The 23308-nt window shown below is 40.4% G+C and overlaps 2 protein-coding genes across 5 annotated transcripts in view; both read right to left on the reverse strand.

Moving 5' to 3' along the window:
- The window catches only part of MAPK12 (mitogen-activated protein kinase 12), a 33428-nt gene extending 26357 nt beyond the window's left edge, over nt 1–7071 (reverse strand). For both annotated transcript variants that reach the window (XM_038154885.1, XM_038154884.1), the window contains exons 1-2: nt 6867–7071; nt 6011–6140 (exon numbers count right to left, since the gene is read on the reverse strand). In XM_038154885.1, the coding sequence (XP_038010813.1) occupies nt 6011–6140; nt 6867–6982 (246 nt within the window). In that variant the 5' untranslated portion in view covers nt 6983–7071. The remainder of the gene's footprint in view (nt 1–6010; nt 6141–6866) is intronic.
- Nucleotides 7072–14298: 7227 nt separating this feature from the next.
- The window catches only part of MAPK11 (mitogen-activated protein kinase 11), a 31433-nt gene continuing 22423 nt past the window's right edge, over nt 14299–23308 (reverse strand). The window contains exons 10-12 of one of the 3 annotated variants that reach the window (XM_038154949.1): nt 20638–20716; nt 19096–19269; nt 14299–15796 (exon numbers count right to left, since the gene is read on the reverse strand). In XM_038154949.1, the coding sequence (XP_038010877.1) occupies nt 15723–15796; nt 19096–19269; nt 20638–20716 (327 nt within the window). In that variant the 3' untranslated portion in view covers nt 14299–15722. The other 2 variants (XR_005259080.1, XM_038154951.1) reach the window with 2 other exon arrangements.

The raw sequence follows: 23308 nt of genomic DNA on the forward strand, positions 1-23308 counted from the left end.
TGCAGATGTTATGCATGAAAACACAGTGAAGTTGAGTGGCTTTAGCATTCACGCTAAATATGCAAGTACATTTCTTAAGAGAGAGCCTTGCTGAACTACATATTATGTCACATTAAATTTTCTGCAGGATTAACTTCACGTTCCTGTGCTGTTCCCATTATGGGCATCCTTTTACTACACTACAAACTCTCAGTCTTTTTAAAATTTTTACTATTCATGACGAGGCTTGTACCACAGTCACCTTTCTTCCTCACAGAGATGAGGGACGCTTGCAACACCTCCTTTTCTTTTCTCCTGCCAGCACATCGGCATACCCATGAGCATCACCACACTCTTCCTTCAAAGGATTCATGTGCAACACTGGACAGATTCAAATCCTGCAGACAGACTCATCTTCATCTCTAGACTGGATGGCAATCAAAAGTGAAAGTTTGGGATTCAGTGTGGCTTTTCTTATTTTCATGTCATGGAATAAGCTCATCAGCCTGCCTTATCAGCACCCAAGGCTGGGTGTGAATAAATGGCTATCAGCTGAAGCCCAGCCTACATAAAGCCCCTATTAGTCAAGTTAGGAAAATAGGCAGAAAGACAGATATCCCTATGCTGATTTACTGACTTCTGAGTACCAAAATAAAATTAATCCAGCGTCCTGTTAGCTCCCCAGATGTGCTAACCTTTCAGCCTGCAGAAAGGCAGACAGGAGTGTTTCTCCCTTACCAATTTTTGAGAGCAATGAACTGTCCAGTTATACCTGTGTTTTTGCTTTCATAAGGACCATTAAGCAGACTTGCCATTTCCAGATAGGAAACATATCCACTTTACTGACATGTATGTACCCAAAGAACGTGAACTTTTAGCTGGTGCGGTCCTGCAGGACTTGCTGCAGGAAATCTCTTCTAACACAGTGAGCACACTCTCATCCATTAAGGCATCACTCATCTACAGCTCCCTTCTTGGTCTGATTTTGTACACTGCAGATGCTCATGTCAAGCTAGATGAACTGCAGAAGGTGACAGATTAAAGACTTTTCTCAAGCAAGAACACAGCATGACTAACTGTTTTCTCTGGAACTAATTCCTTCCCTGATTGACACTGTGTAGGTGAAAATAAAAAGCTCAATTTTTTTTTTTTAAATAAAAAAGAAAACAGAATTAAAAGCAACCAACCTAAAAGCGGATCATCCTCAGAAATGTAATTGTAAAGAGACAGCTAATTTGGTGTCTGTTGGATACCCAATTCCTTCCAAAGGGGAAAAAAAGCTACATGCTTCTCATAATGCAAAACACACACTGGTCTTCAGATGTGGGAATACACCAGAGAATAATTTCCACACTGAGCAATGAATGACAACATAATATAGAGTACCTTTAAACAAATACTGCAGTGGCCTCTTACATACAGAGTTTCCAGGAAGGGAAAACATCCATAGAATATTAACTGACACAAGAAATGTTTAATGAGCATTTGTCAGAAATGTTACGCCAGAAACACATTCAGACCTTAACAGGTAGAACTGCCTCAGAATTCCCACAGGTGCCTATGTGCACACATAGGTACATACACATGTACAAACGCCACACTTTGATAAAATCCACACTCTGTTCTGACACGAGCCACCAGCATAAGCCATTGCTCTTCTCTTCCTCTCTCCAGTGCCATCTCCCCTTGCCAGCTATTCTACACTCCTGCTTGAAAATTCTTCTTAACAAACTGCAGGTGAGGAGAGCACCGGGGCTGGACCACTGCAAACAACTGTGCACTTGTTTCAACAAAAGCAGTATCAAGGTATCACAATCCAAACGTGTAAGAAAATCTGAGTTATTTGCCAAAAGAAACCAAAGGCTCTGCACCTCCGCTCATTTGTCTGGGTTTCACTCCGCATACACAGACATCTCCATTAACTGCAGAAGAATACACAAATATAGAGCTATGCAAATGGTTGAGAGCTAAAGCCAGGGACAACGTTAGCACGCTGGCCATATTTTCACTGCTTTTGGTTTTAAGCCAGAGCCATAATAGGTAAATTTTAAAGGTCCTCATTTCAAATGAATTCAAAATGGACAGAAACATGGAACAGAAGCAGCACTACTGAAAAATATTTCCTAAAGGTAAAAAGACTGTTCCTCTGTACAAGATTCAGTAGATGTGAAAGAAAAAATCAAGAGCTGCTAAGGCTGTAGTAGGATGAATACTACAAACTAGCATGACTAAATGAAGAAGAAAAACAGCCCCAAGAAGAGATTTCTTCATTCTGCCTTAGCTGTGTTTATTGCTCATTTCCATACCATGCCCTTCCATATGCCAGCTATTTATACAGCTACAGAGTGATCCAGCAGCTTACCCACTGGAAACAAACTTTTCTTTCTGGCAATGTCTTAGGAATTGATCTGTGTTAGACTGCTTCTTTAGTAGTAGAAACAGCTTATGAATTTTGGGAAACATCCCGTGCCCTCTCAAATTAAAAGGCCTACCCAAAAAAACCATACCAGCACCATTAAAGACTGGTTTACCTCTCACAAGTCTTATCCCTTTTACACACAGCCTCTGTCCCTTGGCCCTCAACACTCCTTTGGATTTGTTTGCAAAGGGCTGATGAGAAGGCCTACGTGATCAAGTCTGCCTGGTTTACACAGGAACATTCCTCACTACATGGTCTATACAGAAATATGCCTCACCACATTTACTTGAGAGACTTTAGGGAGAGCAAAGGTCTGATGAGAGGTGGTGCAACCAGCCACCTCCTCCTGAAAACACCTAAACAGCCAAGCAAATTGACCTGTGACTTAGCACCCCTACAAAGTAAAAGAGAAATGCAATAAAATTTGGTATAATTTCTCCTGTATTTGCTTTTACAGGACTTCTAGTCATCCTACAGCTGTTCTACATAAAAAAGATGAGCATATTCCTCAAAAGGGATATAATGGAGGCATTAAGCAACAGTTTTCCTCCATTTTTCTTCATTGACATGCTGATGAATTATATCACTGAAACACAAGTTTAATGGTATCTTCTGCTATCTTAATGGAGGATCAGAGCTGCTCTTTTTAACACAATGTGTCAGACCATAACAATTTCCTCCATCATTCTGAATACAGCATAAGGTTAAATAAACTGTGATAATGTATTGCTGCATGCTTAACACAAGAATTCCCTGAAAGCTACGAGGGGCAGAGATGGTCCACTGAGAGGTAATCATAGTGAAACAAATAAAACATCACACTTTCATAAAAGCCAACATCAAATTCCTGGTGGTTACAGAAGTAATTTTGAAATAAAAACAGGTAAGAAGAGTGAATTGGACGCAATTTTAACTATCAAATAAACAGAAGAAAGTCTTTCCTGTGAGGGTGGTGAGACTCTGGAACAGGTTGCCCAGAGAACTTGTGGACGTCCCATCCCTGGAAGTGTTCAAGGTCAGACTGGATGGGGTTTTGAGCAACCTGATTTAGTGAAAGGTGTCCCTGCCCACAGCAGAAGGGCTGGAACTAGATGATTTTTTGTATCCTTTTCAATGCAAGCCAATCTGTGGTTCTATGTTTCTATGAAATATGCAAAAAGAAGCTCTTTGACAGAATGGTTTGGGGTCAAAGGGGTCAGGCTGAAAATCATGTTGAGGGGCAACATTGCCATTCTGTTTTAATTCTGGATGTGTGAAGCAGCTAAAGGAGTACCCTTGAGATCAGCTCAGGAACTGAAAATCCTAAAAGGCATTGCTGCCGCATCTAATTCACTATGGCAAACATGACTGACAAAAGGGAGTGAGGCTGGGGGGGCAGACAGGAATTGTCTTGATGGCTGCATTGCCATGTCAGTCTCATAACAGATGGGTGGAACAGTCAGTTTCTGCTTCCAGCCCCTGCAGGATCATTTATTCAGTCTTTGTTCTCTAATGAATAGATTATTTTAACAATTAATGTAAAAACTTTTCCTTAGTACATAAACTGCTTGTTTCTGTGGCCCAAATTGTTTCCCAAGATTGTAAATCATTCCCTTCCTTCATATATATTGATTTGTAACTTGCACAGATTGTGCTCAGGTTCCCCAGTGACCATTTTCTTCTGGACTCTTTAATTACCAATTGAGCCCACAGTGGAGTTCTAGAGTATTATTCCAAAGGGCACACACTGCACAAAACCTGCTAGGAGTGGAAAATGCTACCCAACAGATTATTCTGGGAAACAGAAGAAAAATAATCTCAAAATTCTGGACCAGTAAGGAGCTTGGCAACTGCACGGGCTGCTCTGCTCCCAAATGTTCAGTAAAGAAAATGCTGAGAATATTAAAGCCCATACACAGAAGCTTCCTGCAAACATTAACTCTTAAACATATGAAGCACTGGTTATGAGGCAGTTTCTTTGAAGTAATCAGTCTAAAAGATTTAGATTAAAACAAGTAGACAGTTTCTTAAGCCTACAAAAAGCTCTTTTTCCTTCTGGACTGTCAATACAGGCCACAAATTATTCCTCAAATAAACCTAGTACACTCACAATATTAGTATTATAATGTTAAATGGCAATGACTAGTTATTGTTATTACTCCTTTCTCTCATCCTCACTTTTGATCCCTCAGGTTTTTTGTGAAGGCCCTCTGAATGGAGGTATGCTCTAATCTTCCACATCAATTAACATTTTAAACTATGTTCTTATGCATAATTTTAACAACTCCCTCCAAACATAAGGTTTTTTATCCCATATGCATTCTTCATGAACAGCACTTAAAAATACTACTGTAACCCTCCAAGCCCACCCTGGGACTCTTCTCACCTGGAATCCATGCTTTGAGACTCTATAACAACTGCTTTTGCACAAATTTCTTTATTTTTTTCCTAAACTCCTAAGCAGTACTGGGACCATGACTCTTTCTCTCAATCACACTTTCAACACTTCTTTCTACAGCTGTTCTTTCATGTTACATGGGAATTATGTGCAGAATTCTATTACCTATTCTCTGCTTCACAGTAAAGCAATTTGTTAAGTCATTTGTGGATTTTTCCTGATTCCCATTAATATCAGCCTGAAATGTTCAAATGCTTCATGAATGACAAAAAAGGAGAAAAATGGTAACCCCTCCTCAAAGATATGCATGTGTGCATCTTCATGCAAGCTCAGGGGAAAAGAAAAAGAAAAAGAAAAAAAGAGAAAAAGAGAAAAAGAGAAAAAGAGAAAAAGAGAAAAAGAGAAAAAGAGAAAAAGAGAAAAAGAGAAAAAGAAAAAAAAAGAAAAAAAAAAGAAAAAAAAAAGAAAAAAAAAGAAAAAAGAAAAAAAGAAAAAAAGAAAAAAAGAAAAAAAGAAAAAAAGAAAAAAAGAAAAAAAGAAAAAAGAAAAAAAGAAAAAAGAAAAAAAGAAAAAAAAGAAAAAAAAGAAAAAGAAAAAAAGAAAAAAAGAAAAAAGAAAAAAAAGAAAAAAGAAAAAAAGAAAAAAGAAAAAAAGAAAAAAAAAAAAGGAAAAAAAAAGAAAAAAAAGAAAAAAAAGAAAAAAAAGAAAAAAAAGAAAAAAAAGAAAAAAAAGAAAAAAAAGAAAAAAGAAAAAAAAGAAAAAAAAGAAAAAGAAAAAAAGAAAAAAAGAAAAAAAGAAAAAAGAAAAAAAGAAAAAAGAGAAAAAAGAAAAAAAAGAAAAAAAAGAAAAAAAAGAAAAAAGAAAAAAAAGAAAAAAGAAAAAAAAGAAAAAGATGCTAACACTCACAGACCTGTGCTCTGTATTCTCCTGCAACTCACAGGAACGTAGTAATGGAGACTGTAATTTCTGGTCTTTAATCCCTCTCACTAGCACTGAACAAACTGCACTGTGGTCCTAACCTTCCCCACCCAATCTTTCCTATGTGGAAATTAAGTGGTGTTTCCCACAGGGTAGTCTAGTTTGTGTGAACTGATGTTTGTAGGACAGGCAGACAAAAAAACAGGCTGAAAGATTCCAGAATTCCATTCAGCTACACATCTGCCTTGTTCAAATATACATATTTTCTTTGATTTAGAGTGCCTAAGCTGTGGTTTTGAGCTAACGACTCAACTCACGTTTTCATGCTTCATGTGTTTCAGAAGACGCAGCTCTCGGTAGGCTCGTTTGGCAAAGAGTTCAGACTGAAACGGGCGGTACAATTTCTTAATGGCCACTTTGGTACCACTTCTTCCATCGACGGCTGAGCTTTAAGTGAAAAGAAAGAGTTTGCTGTGCAAGGACCGAAGCAAGTCTGCAAACCCAGCAAACCCGGCCAGCGGCTGCATCCTGCCCCATGCTGCCGGGCCCCCGGCCCGCAGCCGCCCGTGACACGGGGGGAGACCACGTCCCCAGAGCATCTCTGCCAGCAGCCATCCCATTTCCTTCGTTTAAAAGCCTGTCAGGCTCCGTGATGAAATGTAGACAATTATCAAAAGCTTTAAAGAGGAACATCTGCGGAGTGGGAAAAAAAATCTCAAAGCTAAAAATAAGACAAAAAATCCCACTAAACACCCAAGCCTACCACCAACGCAGAGCCAAACCGAGGGGCCCGCCCCAAGCGCTAAAACACCCCGGGCTTCAGGGACGCTGCCGCTCCGGGGTGCCGCGGGCCGGGCTCGGCAGCCGCTCAGCGCTCCCGGGCAGGGCTGGGGCAGCGCTCCGGGCTCCGCTCGCTCCAGGCACAGAAGAGGCGCGGGCCGGCTCCCCCGGCGGAGCAGCCCCGCCCGGGGCGGCCCCGCTGTTCACCTGGCCGCCCCTCTGCACCCGCGGGGCCGGCGGCACCGGGCGGGGCCAGCCCGGGTCCGGACAACAACCGGGAAAAGTTGGCAGGGAGCAGCGCCCCAGAGGGCCGGCCCCGGCAGCATCCCCCGGGCCGGGACAGAGGCCGCCGCCCGCCGCCCGCCCCCCGGCCGCCCCCGCCACCCCGCTCACCACACGGCTCCGTAGGCGCCGGACCCCACCGGCTGCAGGTCCCGGTAGCGGTCCCGCACTTCCCAGAGGGTCTTTGTGATATCCTGCCGGTAGAAGCCATTCTTGGGGGAGGACATGGCGCTGCCGACCCCCGCCGGCCGCGCCGACAAAGAGTCCGGGCCGGGGGAGCGGGAGCGGCCGGCGCCGCCGAGCCGGGCTGCGCCGAGGGGCCGGGCCTGAGGCAGCGGCGCCGCCCGCGCCCGCCCCGCGCAGCCCCGCCCGCAGCACCGCCCGCCGCCGCGGCTCACCCGGCACCGGCGCTGCGATCCGCGCCGGCCCGGCAGCGCCCTGCCTCCCCTCAGCCCGGGAGCTGGGGCTGCGCTCCGCCCGGGCGCGAAGGGCGCGGTGTCCCGGCGGCGGCGGAGCGCGCCCGGACAGGGAGGCAGGTGCCGAGGCTCTCGCTGTCCTTGCAGTGCGGAGCGAACCCCGCCCGGCCGCCCCTTCCCGCCGCGGGCTCCCCTCACGCTGGGCCCGCTCTGCGTCTGTGCTCCGGCTCCGGTGAGGTGCCATCGGCTGCTGCAGCGAGGCGTTAAAAAGTACGAGAGGCTGCAGCTGGCAGAGATAAGTGAGCTTTTGTATGGTGTCTGAGCTTTTGTATGGCCTCTGCCCTGAGACGAACAGCTGGGGTCCCCAGATCATTCCAAGGCCAGACCGCAAGTTACAACAATATTTCATGTAGTTCAATAAAAACCCAGCCCACACTTAGTTCAGGTGCTCTTGTGCATGGCTGAAGTGAAGTGGAACGGAACTGTCACAGCAGTGGCTTGAAATGATTGCAGGGCTGGAGTACGGACAAGAGCAACCTTCTCAGCAGCTACGTAGTAAATAGGCCTGGGCCAGCAACACGTGTAAGGTTTAAATATGTTTTATGTGTTCTCTGTGCAAATATAATTTAAATTCTTGCCCTTCAGGGTCTGGCAAAGCCTTTGTTTTGTTTGACTTCACCCCTGAACAATGTCGCTGAGGTTAGATAATTCAGATTTGCTGTCACTAGAGTTCAATTTGTGGTTTAGCTCTAAAGGGGCAATCTGGACAAGTTTCATGGTTCCCAATGCCATTTTGGTGGTTGCCACGGGCTGAGCCCTTTTGGTGCCTGACTACCAAATGTGGAAGAGCCGCCCTGCCCTTGCTCCTCTTGGGGTACAGGAGTAGCACAACATTCCAGCCACCAGCCCTGTGTTCCGATGCTGCTCTCCACTGACCTTTTCCAATCTCCGGTTTAGTGAGAATGGAGAGCAACCCTCTGACGTTTAGCAGTTAACTTGAGGCTTGTGAGAAGTGTCAGATTAATGGTAGATGTTTACTTTTAAAAATCCACTGCCCCAGGAGATGATTTTTTAATTTCTGACATCCCTTCTATGCTGTTTGCCATTCAGATGTTGGCTGGTGAGATACATGGTACAGGTAAGGTGAAGGATAGAGCAGCTTTCTCTCATTTTGAACTAATCCATTAGTTAAATTATTTTAAATGACCATTATATATGTTCTAATATAGAGAGAATAAGTTCTGCTTGTTGCCCCTCGCTTAATTTTCCTTTATCCAGTTGTGACAGGGATACTTTTTTTACTGCTTGCTTTTTATTGAGGCAGAAATTAGATTGTTTTGGTACAGTAGATGAAAGTACTAATTTAGCATCAAGAGAAGTTCACTCTTGTGCAGAAGCTCAGAATATTACAGAGAAGCTTTAAAAAAAAAACATTTTAAATTGACAAAGTTGTCCACTGCTGGTTTTCCCATGTTTTTCCTCCAGTAAGTATTTAGGCATACTTTGCTACAGATAGATGAAATAGCTGTGTAGGTAAAATATAAGAGCAGCTTTCCCCACCCGGTCCCACATACAGGAGATGAGCTGGTGAACTTACTGAAAAGACTAGGAAATCAGCACTGTTATAACAAGGGAAGCTTTGTCTAACAAACCATTCAAAATGTCTGTGAAGGGAATGAGTCAAGAAACGTGGGTCCATCCCCAGCTGGTAGATCTTCCAGTGTCACAAACTGCAGGAGCCTCTGCATCCTGCTGGGCTCAGCTGGATACAGTGATGTGTTTTCCCAAAGACAGTTTGTTGCCAGGGGACTGACTGATAGATGCTACAGCCATATCTTATTCTGGGCAATGTGTGCTTGACAGGATGGATTAAAAAAAAAAAGTGCTATCAGATGTTTCTGCTTCTGGCATACACTTATTGTAAAGTTAATAGAAAAAAGGAATCTTTTTCAGATATCATTAACAAAAAATAATAAATGCATTAATGGTGAAAAAAAATGCACTTTTCTAATGCTCCTCCCATAAAGGGAAGATTTAAGAGGTATCAGAATGTGGTGGGCTTTTTTTTTTAAGAGCCAGCTTTTGATGTGCTGGATGGTTGCCATCAGCTGCAAAGCATATGAGGTAGATGGGAAGGGTACAGTACTCTTTCTAATCCCTTTGATAACTGAGAGCTCAATTTCCCTCCAGCCTGGAGGTGCAGCTTTGGTTCTGGAGCAGAAGCTCTACAAGCAAGCAGTGAGAAATCCAACCATGTTTTCCTGAGGAAATCCTGCATGTTTGAAGCTTGGTGAGAGAGTTTGATGGCAAAGCTGCTCACCACAAGCCGTCACTTGGAGATGACAAAAGGCACAGCCCTGTTTGTCAGAAGCTGAACTGCAGGTGAGCTGTTGGGCCCTGGGTGCAGGAGTGTGTCAGTGAGAGCAGGGAGAGGGAACTGACGCTGATCTCCAGTCCAGGCACTGATAATGTGCAGGAGAAAGGAGATCATACAAAGTGTTTTGAAGAATCAAACATCTTCCCACCTTTTTGCCTGTTTATATGTCTGTCTTTCATATGATCATTTATTCTTGATACACTAATTCATATCTGAATAATTTGGTTGTATAAAACATGCCTTAAATGTCAATAAACATAAAATCTTGCTGAATTGTCAAAAGCTGATTCCTAGAATATTATTATTTTTAAGAAGCTTTCTATATGCCCACCTTCAAAAAATACTCTGTGCTTGTCTGCTTAGATCTGTTGCCGTGGAGGAAGTAAGTTCATTCTATTTATTACAACAAGAAATAAAGTTTAAAAAATAGTAATTTAAAAATCTCAGTTTTAATTGGAAAATACTCCTGTGCTATTTTGTTCCCACCTTCCCCACTGGAGTTACTGCCAACTATTTTGCAACTTTTCTGATTTTGTCTCTGTGCCCAATGAGCAGGATGTTTCAGTTCCAGTTTCTGTGACATGTAGCCCTCCTGGGGAGCTTGCCATGTTGCAAGGTCACTAAGCCATCAGCAGAAAGGAATAAATAAACACACACCCCTAAGTACTTTTTTATATTAAAAATAATTCAGACTATACATTACATTTTTCAAGAGGTCAAATGGGAACTTAGTAACTTATGTACTGCTCCATTATCCCTGCTTGCTGGAGGTTGGTGGAGGAAGAGGCCACTTGTAGAGAGTAGTAGACACCTTTATATAAATCAACTACTTTGAACACTCTCCTAACTTTTTCTCCTCAAAATCCACCAAAAGATCCTCTCCTACAATAGACTGAAGGAGTTTAATTTTTAAACTATCACACATTGTTGCAGTATAAGATGCTACAGTCTACAGAGCAAAAAAGCAACTCTTCAAGACTTTCCCAACCTCAATGCAAAAATCATATGAAAAGAGCATTAATGGATATCACTGATGGATAGCTTTACTCATTTGTCACTGCGTAGTTGTGCACATCTGTTTAATCCACCCAAACCATCATGGTGTTCTTTCCCCCATCTTACCCATCCTTCTCAATGCTGCCTTATTTTTTTTTGTTTCCACCTCAACCTAATGAGAGAGCCGGGCAGAACAGGAGTGCTGTATGTAATTTTTGTACAGAATGTAATTTAACTATGGGTTCTTGATTTGAGCAATCAGGCTCTAATATAAAATAGGCATATATTATCTGGGTGCTAATCCACAGGCTATTATTCTATAAGGAACAAAGTATTGCTCAGTGGAGGCTGCCACTTATGGCAGATTTAGTGAATAGTTGTCTCAGAGCTGCAACTGTGATTCAGTATTTCTACTGCATTCAGTATTACTTGTGATTAAACTGGAACCTAAAAGGACTGGCTAAAATCTCTGTGCTATGGTACACATCTTAATATGTGACAATAATTGGAGCTGGGGGACTATGGGAGTGCAAAATGAAGCATTTGTATGTCTGCAAGATGGCAGCCTAATTGAAGAGTTTCGCTCATTATGTTGAAATTTCTGGTCTAATGGATTACGTGTCAGATTGCTTGGAAGATCTGTGCTCACACAGAAAGCTCACAATATATTCCCTCCTTGTAGTGAAAACTTAGACCCTTTTAGGTGTATCAGTTCAATATTTTATTTTATAGCAGAAAGAAGGGCAGTGGCAGCAACACTAATGTAGCTTTCTAAATCTCTTGGTACTAGTGCCTTAAAACCCCTTACCCAGACTCATAAATTAATGACACTTGGTACTCTCACTTGTGCAAGTGTGCTGATTTTCTGAGAACCAGTGTTTGCATCCATGAACACTAGCAGCAGTAGCAGCAATGTGTGACAAAAAGGCAGCCGCTTTTAAAGCAAGTAGAAGTGTTGCTATTAATTCCTTCCTAAGGAGACTGATCTTGTCGAGGTTGAATCCCTTTCTGCTTCTAACAAAAGACATAGTTTACCCAATTTACAGTGAAATTCTCTTGTCACGAGAGCTAAATCTTTACTGCTGCTCATTTATCGGGGATTCTTGTCAGGGATTCCAAGTCAGTAATTTACAGATGTAGCAAAGGATACTTGAGTAATTTGTGCTGGTAGCTCTGTATGGTACTTTTTGGACAGATTAATCTTTGACCAGATCCTAAGAGTGGGGAAAGTGGAGGTCTGTTTTCTCGTTATGATCCGGGAGCACACATGACAGGAAGAAAGGAAGTAACTTTTGTATTGACTGCTTCCAACCTCTGTCAAAGTTTCTTTTGCTGCCAACATTTTGTCCTTGAAAGGGCTGTTCCCCTCCTGACCCTTAGGGTGAGCTCGCTGTGTCAGATCCTGCAGCACACTCACCCTCCTTCCCACTTGCTTTCATCTGCTATACCATATAAAAAAACCCACCAAGAGCATGACCTGGAATTCTGCAACAATGCTGTCTAAATAATGACTCTGCCTATTGATAATGATGTATTTATTTTCATATACCAGTATTGACTACCTAATTTCCTACTCTCCCTGCCCCGCCCCCCCTAATTTTTTGAGCTTATTAGTAACCCTGCTATTTCAGACTCAAGTAGCCACTTTGTATCTTCAGGGTATGGTGCATGATATCCTCTAAAACAGTCCTTTTCCTCTAAACCATCCTTGTTTTTTATTTCCATTGGTCCATTGTAGATTAAAGGGTTTTTATTCCTGTCTGCTTTGGCTGTGTCGTATCAATTTCCTGTTGCTGGCTTTCAGTGCTGATGAGGCAAAGAGCTTAAAAAATAAAGTTGCAGGTTCTAAAAGCGTTGTGCATACTTAGGCATGTCAAAAGACTGAGATGCATGCAAAAGATTTTCCTTTTGCAAGACCTTTTGCTGCCAGTGATGATAAAATTACTTGACTTGGGGTTGCACTAACCCTGATTACAGAGTGAGATAATAAATACTGGAAGTGATTTCAATTCACTAGGTGGTTGGATAACAAGCTCTTGTGACTGAAATCTGAAATTAGATAAATTCAGATTGAAAGTAAATTGCTAACACTGTCAGTAATTGACCAGAGAGAGCCCTTGGACAGCTGTGTTCTGCCCACTGGAAGCCTGAGCTGCCTCCTCCATGAGCCAAGTCCAGCCATGCTCCTCCTTCCCCTCTGTGCTTTGCAGGTGGCCAGGGATGATAGTACCCTTATTTAGTGTGGGCTAAAACCTACACTGCTCTCCTCAAGCATAAATGCAATGTATAGGGCGCCTACAAAGGCGTGAATGTGCTGCTGAAAGTAACAGTGCTGTCAGGAGATTAAACCCCCATTGTTTAAGCAGGAACCACTACCAGTTTTGCAAGTAACATTTGGACCATGTAATCAATGCCTTCATTAATGACATTTTTAGCAAATATTTTTTTATAAAAGCTTTGTATTTACTTACTCTTTAAAATTTACTTTTAAGCCATCTGCCTCACCAAGCCTGACAAAGACCTCACTCCTCTGTATTTACCTCCATCTGCCTGTTTGAGTTGGTAGATAAATGATTTCTTCCATCTGTGTTCAAATGATAAGCATTGTTAGTGCTAAGCCTCCCACCTTTCTGTCCCATTGGGCTACTGGCTTTCCAATTACCCTCTCCTGCTGTTGTAAACTGATAAAGTTGTCAAATTATAGTCTCATGTTGGATTGCCACAAGGGAGCTGGTTACCTGCTCTAGAAAAATACTTTAATTATTGGTTTTTGAGGTCTAAGTAATTACCTTCATTTTGCACATCTAGGAAAAATATGTCTGTCTCCCTACTGTTTTTCTTGACATTAAAATGAGATGATTTACAGGTTTTGATGGTAATTCATTAAAAAGGGCTGAGATATTGTTGCCCATTACTGTCACCTTTGATTAATTTAAATGCAGCTGTGACCATGTTCTTCCTACATAATTTATCTCCTAGAAAAAAAAACAAACCAATGCATCTTTGAATGCCAAAGAAAATATTCAGAGGAAGATTCAGAGTTGCCAGAAGAAGTTTTGGAAGCAACATAAAACTTTCATTCTACCTCAAGTGGCAGAGCTGTGGCAACCCGTTTTACACATCCTTTGAAGCATTTTACAACGGCCAGCCTCAGAGCCAGGAAACCAGATTTAACAAATGAAGGGACAAACCCCATAATAAATGAATTATTGTCAGACACAAAAAAGTCTTGTGAAATCTCTTTACTTCGTCTTTGCCCTTCCAACTGAAATGGAGCTGCTAAATAGCTGGTAAATTCAGTATCAGATTTCAGAAAAAAAAAGCACTGAGTTACTTTTAACTGGCAAACAAACAAATTAAAAGAATGTTTAAGATATGACTGGGTGAATATTTTCGTTATTTAGCTAGACAAATGGTTTAAAGATTTAGAACTTTTTCACCAATTTTAGTCAGCATGAAATTCACTCATTGCATGATCATTACAAGCCTCATCCAGCTTCACAAGAAGCCAAAGTAACAATGGCTGACAGCACTTCAGCAGAGCCACAAGAAATCCATGCAGGCATTTACTTTCAGATTAACATGCCCTGGGGAAAGATGAGTACAAGTGGCTGCATTTCATTGGATGCAAGCATTTGATAGCTGGTCAACATTGCCAAAACTGTCTATCACTTAGTCCACAAATTAGAAGCATATTTTCTAGATGGAATGCCTATTTCTATTTCTGAAAAAAACAAAGTTCTTGGACTTGATATTTTTGTTTTTAAATCTGTTTATTAAGAAAAAGCCTTTCTTTTTACATAGAAAAAATACAGAGGAAAGTAAATGTAGTAGAATCCATCACCTTATATAACTGCTATACAATTGAATATTAATGACAAAAGTTTCAGAAAACCTAAATATTATAAAAAGCCACCTCTAAAATAAGACTCTGACAGAGCAAGAACAAGACACAAATTAAACATTAAACAGCTGTGAATCACAAGTGTGTACAAAGACTCAGCCAATATAATACAAGAGGCCTTGTGCCAAAAGGATATTCCTGTCACAGTATTGTGCATGTTATGTTCCTGTATACAGTATAATGGAGGAATCAGATAAATTTGATTCTTTATAAAATCTCGGTATCTGATATATCCTGCAATTTTTAAATTTAATTTTCCAACTTTTCAGAGTCGGAAAACCTTTAAAATTTTGCTTTAAAAGAAACTCCAATGAGAATGTGTCAAATTCTTGAATCTCCTTGTTTTGTCATGTCTTCCAATGGCAGTTATTAGATTACTTTCCCAAGGATTTTGTGAAGAAAAATAAGACAATGTGGAATATTTAATTCAAAGCTGTGAACTGAAGTGAGCACTCCTGCACTGCCATCTGTGACAGCCTTTGCTGAAGCTTGCAGAAGTCTACAGAGCTCTGCTGCAGTACCTTCAAGGCACCTTCCTGTAAACCCAGGCAAATTCACCAGCAGTCCAGCAATGGCATGGTGAGGAACACACCGGGAAGTAAAACTGTCTCACAAATGGGTATTGTGCAGATTAAAAAACAGATGTGGAAAATAATGAGAACAGACACTTGAATGGCAAGAGAAGAGAAAGATTTATTTTTACTGACTTTCAACTGGTGTTAAGATTGCTTGAGAGACATCCAGTACATGTGTAAGACCACCACAGATATGACTACGTATGCATATTCTGTCTATCTCACTACCACGCCCTCTCTTCATAAAGGCACTAACTATAAATAGTACGAAAACAGACAGATAAAATGCCACCAAAAAAAAAGGATTGCTTGTATGGACTTCTTGTTAATGTTTGTATACATTCATGCTTTAAATGTACAATTTTAAAATTAATTTAAAAAGTCACCTTTATTTTGGCAATACAACTGATAAAATGAAACATGCAGAACACACAGCTTGACAGAACTCAGTGCATAATTTTGTCAGAATGAAGCAGTTCTTTACCACCCTTTGTGAGTTGGGAATACATTCATATTACAAGGCAAAAAACACCCCCACCCAATCCAGACAACATCTGGCTTCTGTTTAATGCATCTGTTTTTCCACATCTCCTCCAACATCTTTGGATAGTAAGATCTATGTCTGACCACAGGTTAAATTGTATGGTTATATTTTAACAGTCTTCATAGTGCAGCAAGGAAAGACAGAGCTGCCTGTGTTCACTGTTCAATCTCCAGGCTGTCCATTTTTAGGTCGGGTGGTTTAAAGCTATTCACTTCTTCATAGGTGAGTTCTGTAGAGGGGGTGTAAGGAAGAGAGAGGAATTAGGTGATATTTTCTCCAGAAGAAAAATATTCCAGACAAAACAGTTCTACAGATATAAACTACAGGTCATATGTATCTGTGTATTTCCAGCCTCTTTGGCATCCAGATCAAAAAATAGACTGAATTCACTAGGAATCCTCCTCTTAACCTCAGATTACAAATTAGACTCACAAATACTGTTATTGTACAACATGACTGTCCCCTTCAACTAATTACTAAAACACACGGGCCCTGAAATGAAAACATCAATTACGCTGTCAGATGACCTGCAAAAATGTAATAAATGACAATATGTAATGGAAAATGGAATCTTTAAAAGTAACTAGATAGGTTTTAAAATGTACATTTTTAACTGTGGAGAACATTCTTTATCCTCTCTCAATCAGTTGCCTTCAATTATATATAATTTGCAATTCTGTTCTAATTCCTCAGGATCTTGGTTTTGGTTTGTTTGGGTTTTTTGTTTGTGTTTGTTTTTTGTTTTGTTTTTGCTGTTTTTTAAAAAAATTATTTTATTTTAATGCTTTACTGTAGTTGACCTAATTTTACAGTACTCTGAAAAAATTTTTCTTTTTGTCTTAGAAGCACGTAACAGCTTTCATCAGGAAGTTCTATATTACTCAATAGCTAGAAACATGGGTTACTTGCTATGTTACCCTGCTTTGGGAAGAACCCTTTATCTTTACATGCTAACAGTCATGTCCTGTTTTCTGCCTTGGACATTAATGGAATATGTTGTCAGTGGCTACCTATTTTGTATTTTCTCAAATTAGATGCTGCTCTTTAAGGACCAAATCCTGTTTGCATATGGCTAATTTCAGGTCATGGCATTACTTCAGGTTGTGTTCTCCAAACAGTGATGTTAAAGTCGTATCAAACTCATGCCTATTAGCTTTTTTATTAAGCAACTCTGTCTGAGACAGCTGCTATGCCTGCAAGTGTACCTAGGACTCCTCTAAAAACTATGTAAAAAATCTTGGGACTGAATCTTGCTTATGCTCTGGTGATGTTGTGCTGGACCACTGTGTACAGTTTCAGTGAGGGATTTCTGTGAAGGAAGTTCTGTGTACAGAACTCCAGGCATCAGAGGATTTGTTAGGTGACTTTGAGTGACTGACTTATGACTATTACACAGAATTACAGGCAGTCAGGCAGCAGCTACAGCTGACTGAACTTGGAGAAGCCAGTGTCCTCGCAAATCGGACCCCAGGAACTATATTAGAAATTATTCTTACTGGCTGTGTGGTTTATGTTCATGAAGCTCTTTACCCACTTCTCACTGCACCTACTCAGCAGAGATGTGCAACTGGTGCAACATCTAAGGAGAGAATGTATAGCATTCAACTCTGAATAGCATACACTTGGACTCTAAAATTTTGAAATATTTTCTAACTGATTAAACACGTCAGTAAGAAATCTATGATCTTGGGTTGTGAGCCTCAGCAGTGTGCAATGGAGGCCAAAAAACTCTGAATGCATAATGTATAAGACAAAGTGTCTGAAATCTCATTTTACTTTGGTGCTCAGTCCCTTCAGATCAGGCACCACTGATTTTTTAACTTGAACAGAAAAAGAGCAGAAACATGCCAACGACATCTTGAGAAATTGGGTCAATATTTCATCAACACTAGACATTTTATGTCATCTTACTTAAATGTGGCACTTGCTGTACTTGAAAATAAAAAGTTTATTCCCCAATATAAAAATATGGCCAGAGGGAAGAAGGAAAAGCAGCAAACCTGCTATGCGAGGTTGGAGATTTTTCTCTCACACCTTTTTTTAAACCTGAATAAAGAAGAAATTGGACCTGTAGTTCCATCAAGGTCAATGATGTAAAAAATGATACATGAAAAATGTAATGATAAATATGATACCGCCCTTCCAAGAGATTTCACCTTCATGTCCTCATTTCAGTTTAGAAGGTGTTAAGCTGTTAAGATTATTGCTGAAATAATTTCAGTGGAGTTTCATCACAAACAGAAATCCGCTTCATGACTCAGAAATTGTTTAACTTTCCTGTTAAAGACTCGGGCAACTGAAAAAGCAGCAGAAAATAAAATCATCCACTCCTAAGTACAGCAGCAAATGAACACAGCAACAAACAAGATGTATGGGTGCTGCTGTAGGCTGCCAGGTTTTGCCAAGGAGAGCATGTGTAAGGAGTAAGCAATGCCAGCCAATCCTCCTTGTTTGTACAGACACAGTCAACTTCTACAGAAGCCTTTCCAGGGCTCTAGGAGGTTGATTTATTGTAGAGAGAGCCATGACCCCACGATTATCTTTCTTTAAGATACATTTGCTGTATACAGTCTGCTTTCTCCCCTGTAATGCCCAGGATAAAACATGGCACAAGTGGATGGGCATGAGTAAGACATGAGACTATTCTTCATCATAAACCTAACCACTATGACAATACATTTTTATTGAATCTTTCTCAAATAAAAGTTACAGAAAATAAAAATAGAAACAAAAGAACATTTATTTTATGGAAGACATATTTAATCTTAAGCCAAGGAAAGACCTTTATTGATAAACAGAAACAATTACTTTTCTACAACATTATTCTCAATTTAAAATCTCTAGTAAGGAATTTTTAGAATAATATGTCCTCATTATACAGTGGTGAAATTGGACTGTACTTTTCAGTGTACTTGCAGTCTAATGTTGAGCCACCTTACTTCCGTGATACTGCAGTGCAATATCATTGTGTTGCAAGCATAGAAGGTGGTTGCAGTATTTATCAAAGAAAGGTTTTGGGGTGTCACTCCCAAGTAAAATCATCAGCTATCAACTCAAACAGGACCAACAGCATGGTGTAGTTATTAATCCAATTTCCTTTGCTATCTAAAGAATTATTAACAAAATACACATCTATGTGGATAATATTACTTTCTGGTTCTGGTCAGAACTAGACCAGAATCCAAGTAGTGTCACTTGCCCCAGGACAGTTACTTCAGCTGGGGATCTGACCTAGAAAACTAAAAGCAAAACAGAATGGGTAATTACCTGGTAGCTAGCATCAGCTTTTAGTTAAGCTTTCACTCCTACAGGGAATCTAGTAAGGAGATGATAGAAGGGGGGGAGTGGGCAAAATCCAGAGAGGAAATACAAGCTTTTCCACCTGTCCACTCCCACAAGCACACATATGAACTTGTTTGCCTGAGGCTTAAAAGTTCCAATTCCTCTGGCTAGAAATGGAGGAAAACGGTTATTAAAGTAAGGCTTTCTTGTGCTCCGAACCTTAACCAGTGCATGCAGTTCTGATACCTTTCCACTCCTCTATGGTGCGCTCCTTGTTCTCGATGGACTCATCGTACAGCTCGGCCTCAGGCTCGTCCTCCGGGTCGTGATACTGCACAAAGTAGGGATGCGCAAGCGCTGCTGCCGCGGTGATCCTTTTATCGCTGTCCAAAATCAGCATCTTCTCAAGAAGATCTACAGCTAAGGCAAAACCAGAAATGCAGTTCAAAGCCAGAAGAGACCATGAGGAAAAGGCAACTGTTTACACATCGTCTATTCTCACTCACCTTAAACACAACTAATATTACTCGCAAAATTTAGGCGACATAACAAGTAAGCTTTGAAGATTTTGTACTGCGAGTACAAAAGAGAGCTGAAGGAAGCTTCTGGTTTGCTTGTGGCAAAAGATCTGTGTGTGCTTATAAGGTAATATCCTGTGTTGTGCATCGTGCACTTAAGTTTGCACTGATCAGGACCAAGGTAAGTAACTTGTGAATAATAAAGTGTGAGATTACACCTCCAATAAGCTGCAAAAAGCAATAAGCTCCAATATTATTGCAATAAGCAATAAGCTCCAATAACCAGTGAAACGATCACATGAAACCCCAAAGCAACTTCACAGGACTGAGCATAAACAAAATATGTTTTAAGTTGACATTTGAGGTATACTAAAAATAAGAGAGAGTTGTATGGCTGTATGGAGAGTTTTTAATGGAAATTTTATCATAACTATTTCAAATACTAATTTTTTACTGCTTTAATATAAGCACTGGCATTAATTTGCCTTTATGCTATTAATACATAGCATGCTCTCATGTACTTCAGGCAAATAAATCCCATTTTTTAATATGGAAGTGTTCCAAACTACTTGTATTTGTAAGCATAAAATTTGTATTAGTACACAAAATTAATTCAAACAATTTTTACTCACAATACTTCCCTATAATGTGCATTTGATGGAACTGACCTGCTACTGCAGTGAGATGACTCTGATGACTCAAGTTTCTTCTTTTTATGTCAGAAGAAAAAGTTCACAGAAACATCTCTTTTGCACAGGCAGAACCAATTGATTAGACAGAAAAACAATTATACAGGATCAGATGAAAGGTCTGCCTTAGCCCAGTATCCTGTGTCCAACAATGGCTCATATATTCCTAGGAAATAATACTCCAAAGGGTTATTCAATCAGCTACACTTCCTGGTATGTTCTTCTGCTTGCCAGCAATTTACAGCTCATGGCCATCCTGAGCCAGAAATGATGTCTCTAATCTAGACCCCATGACATTTGTATTTATTTCTGCTATCTACAGCTGCCTTTTGCTTTTCATCCATGGACCATTTCCCTTTAGGAGGTTCCTGTAATCTCCATCAGAAACAAAAAGACACAAGGCTTCAAGACAGGAAAACAGTCTCAGGATGAAAGGTTAAGCAATGCTTTTCTCACTGGTCTGATTATTGTTATTGTTGTTATTATTATTATTATATGGGATCATACAGCAAGGAACACAAGGAATGCTTGAGTCCCTATGTTAGTGAAAAAATTTATCTGTGTCAGTCTGATTTTCTTACCTAATGGATTGGCACCACGAAACACTGCTTTCAAATCCTGCTGAGGCATATGTGGAAGAGATTCAATGTATTTTCTTGCCTAGAAATAATTAATATACTTATGATAAGGGTTAAATTTTGCTCAACAGTAACCACATCAACTCTAAAAAACAGACATTTAAATTTTTATGTTTCTTACATGGGAAGTCCTCTTTGCATAAAACCACAATGTATGACCTTGTTTCAAACACTCACCCCTGTATACTGGACCATCAGCAAGAGAGTTTTAAGCAGGTACATTTTGGTTAGAGGCTTGAGTGTTAGCACTTCAGTTTTCATCTGTGCTTACTGGTTCATTGCAGTATATCCCCAGGGAACACGTGCATGTAATGCTCAATCAGAAATTGCAGCCTAAATCATCTTTCAGCTACCCTCAGCAAAGTGGTATAATTCAATCTGCAGCCTTCCCTCCTTTTTCTTCTCTGGTGAGATGTAGCTTCACTAACCAAAGAACAAATTCTGGTACTCCATGTGAAGAGATTTTCAGATGTTGAACAGAATTTAAGAGCTTGCCTTTTCACTGTGGCTGTGAAAGGTTAATCCAAACTCAGCTAGTAAAAGCCTGCCTGGATATAGGATCCACAAATGTCAGCCTGACAGTACATGAGCTGCAAATGTTTAGGCTGAGGTAGGTTGGTTGGCAAGAGAAGAGGTTGCATACTTGAATCAGACAGAACAGGGAATTCTGAAAAGGAATTGTCAAAAAAGAAGCAGGTGGCTATTCCCTAAATCCATAAAAACCTCAGCTGGTCTTTGGACAAACCCAAACCCTTTTAAAACATGTTTGTGTTACACAGATGTCGTTCAAGATTTAGCAGTCCTGTTAGAAGGACACTATCTGCAGAAGGCTAACTAAGCATCCTTGGCCTATGGAAAACAGCAGCTAACCAGCAACTAATCCTAACATGACTGAACAAGATGCAGTGAAAATTACCTCCAACCTTGCCCAGAAATCCTTTGAAAACAAAATAGACCTATCAAAGTGCACTTACTATCCTGTCCCCTCTGCTTATATACTCACCACAGAAACCTGAGCAAGAGAATCCCAATGTTTAAATTATTCTGAAATACAATTACCATTTAAACTCATATTAACATGAAACACTGACAAACACCTCAGTAACTTGTGCTGAAGCATCCAAGGAGGTTGATCTTTTAGTTTCCAGTTCTTTAATCCTCTACTTATAGCTGAAAATAGACTTGGCATTTCAGCAAATCTCTGACATTACTGTTACAGGAATGTTAAAAAATTGTCCATGTCTGCAAGCTGCATTAAGAAATACCTAAACAATAAGGCCAAAGTACATGATAAAGAAGAACTAGAATGAAGAACCTCTCTTGCAGCTGGCAATTACCTGCAAGCAAGGCATGCATCTCATTTGACATTGCTCCTCTAATCAGGCAGCAGCAGCCCAGAGGTGACCTAGCAGCACTCCTGTTCATTAACCTGGTTTTTGTGTTCTGCCTCTGCTCTAAAGGTATAATTAGCCCAAATAAAATAGTTTCAGGATTCCTGTACCTCACTGAGCTATGCTCTGAAACACAAGAAATTAAAAGAACAGAGCTTGTACTATTTCCAGTAAGTATTTAAGGTGTTACTCTCACAATCAATAGGCTCACTAATTGTGGGAAAACAACACATTTGTATACAGTACTGAGAACGTGTTACAGCAAACCCTGTGGCATCTTAACAGCACATGAAGGCCACAAAAGGACCTGTGAGACTATACAAGGACCTGTGCTTAGGACAGCACAGTCTGAGATTTGTTGGTTGATGAATTCCCTGGCAAAAGGATGGATGCTTAGTTAGCCTCCTGCCCCAGCCACTCCTAGGTGCTGGGTACCCAAAAACTCTGTGACTGTGTATTGGCCTGTGATGATGAGTTCATTATGCTTGGACCTTCCAGAAATAAAAGGCTGCTCTGGCTCTCCTACTGCTCCTGCTTACTTAACCTGCTAGTGAATTCATTAGCAAGGTCAAAGGAAACCCATCAATATTTACACAAGGTGAGAAACAGCCATTGTATTAGTCTGAGGTGTATACAGAAAAGGTTTAAGAAAACAGCTGTGGCTTAGGAGGCATCTGTGTGCTGGTGTTTATCTGAACTCTTACACTGTGCCCATCACCTGCCTTTATCAAACAATCCTCCATCTCATTCCTCAGCTGGCTATCCACAGTTACTGCTTACAATGAATCTTTAAAGTGTCACTTGAGCAGAGAAATTAAGTGGAAATTGGTCATTTACTAGATTACTATTTAAAGAAGTCACATGGAAAGTTAAAAAGCCCACTGTTAATTATGAATATTATCAAGAAATTGGACCTCACCCAAGCACTCAGAAAGATGAGTAAATACGATTTTCAAATTAGGGATCTAAATAGAGCACTCATGCAGAGCACACATTTTTTGATTTGGATACATCTCAGCTTAGAAACCTTACAACAATGGAAAGCATACAAATTACAGAGACTATTATACTATTACTACAGATTTAATAGCAACAATATAATGCTCTGAGCTGAGCACCAGTTTTAATTTTTTAAATTATAAGAATAATTTAATTATAAGCACTTTAAAAGCTCATCGGGACTAATTTCTTAACACTTTGCAAAAACTGAGCACATGAGGACA

Source organism: Motacilla alba, chromosome 1A (assembly GCF_015832195.1).
Source record: "Motacilla alba alba isolate MOTALB_02 chromosome 1A, Motacilla_alba_V1.0_pri, whole genome shotgun sequence".
NCBI lineage: Eukaryota > Metazoa > Chordata > Aves > Passeriformes > Motacillidae > Motacilla > Motacilla alba.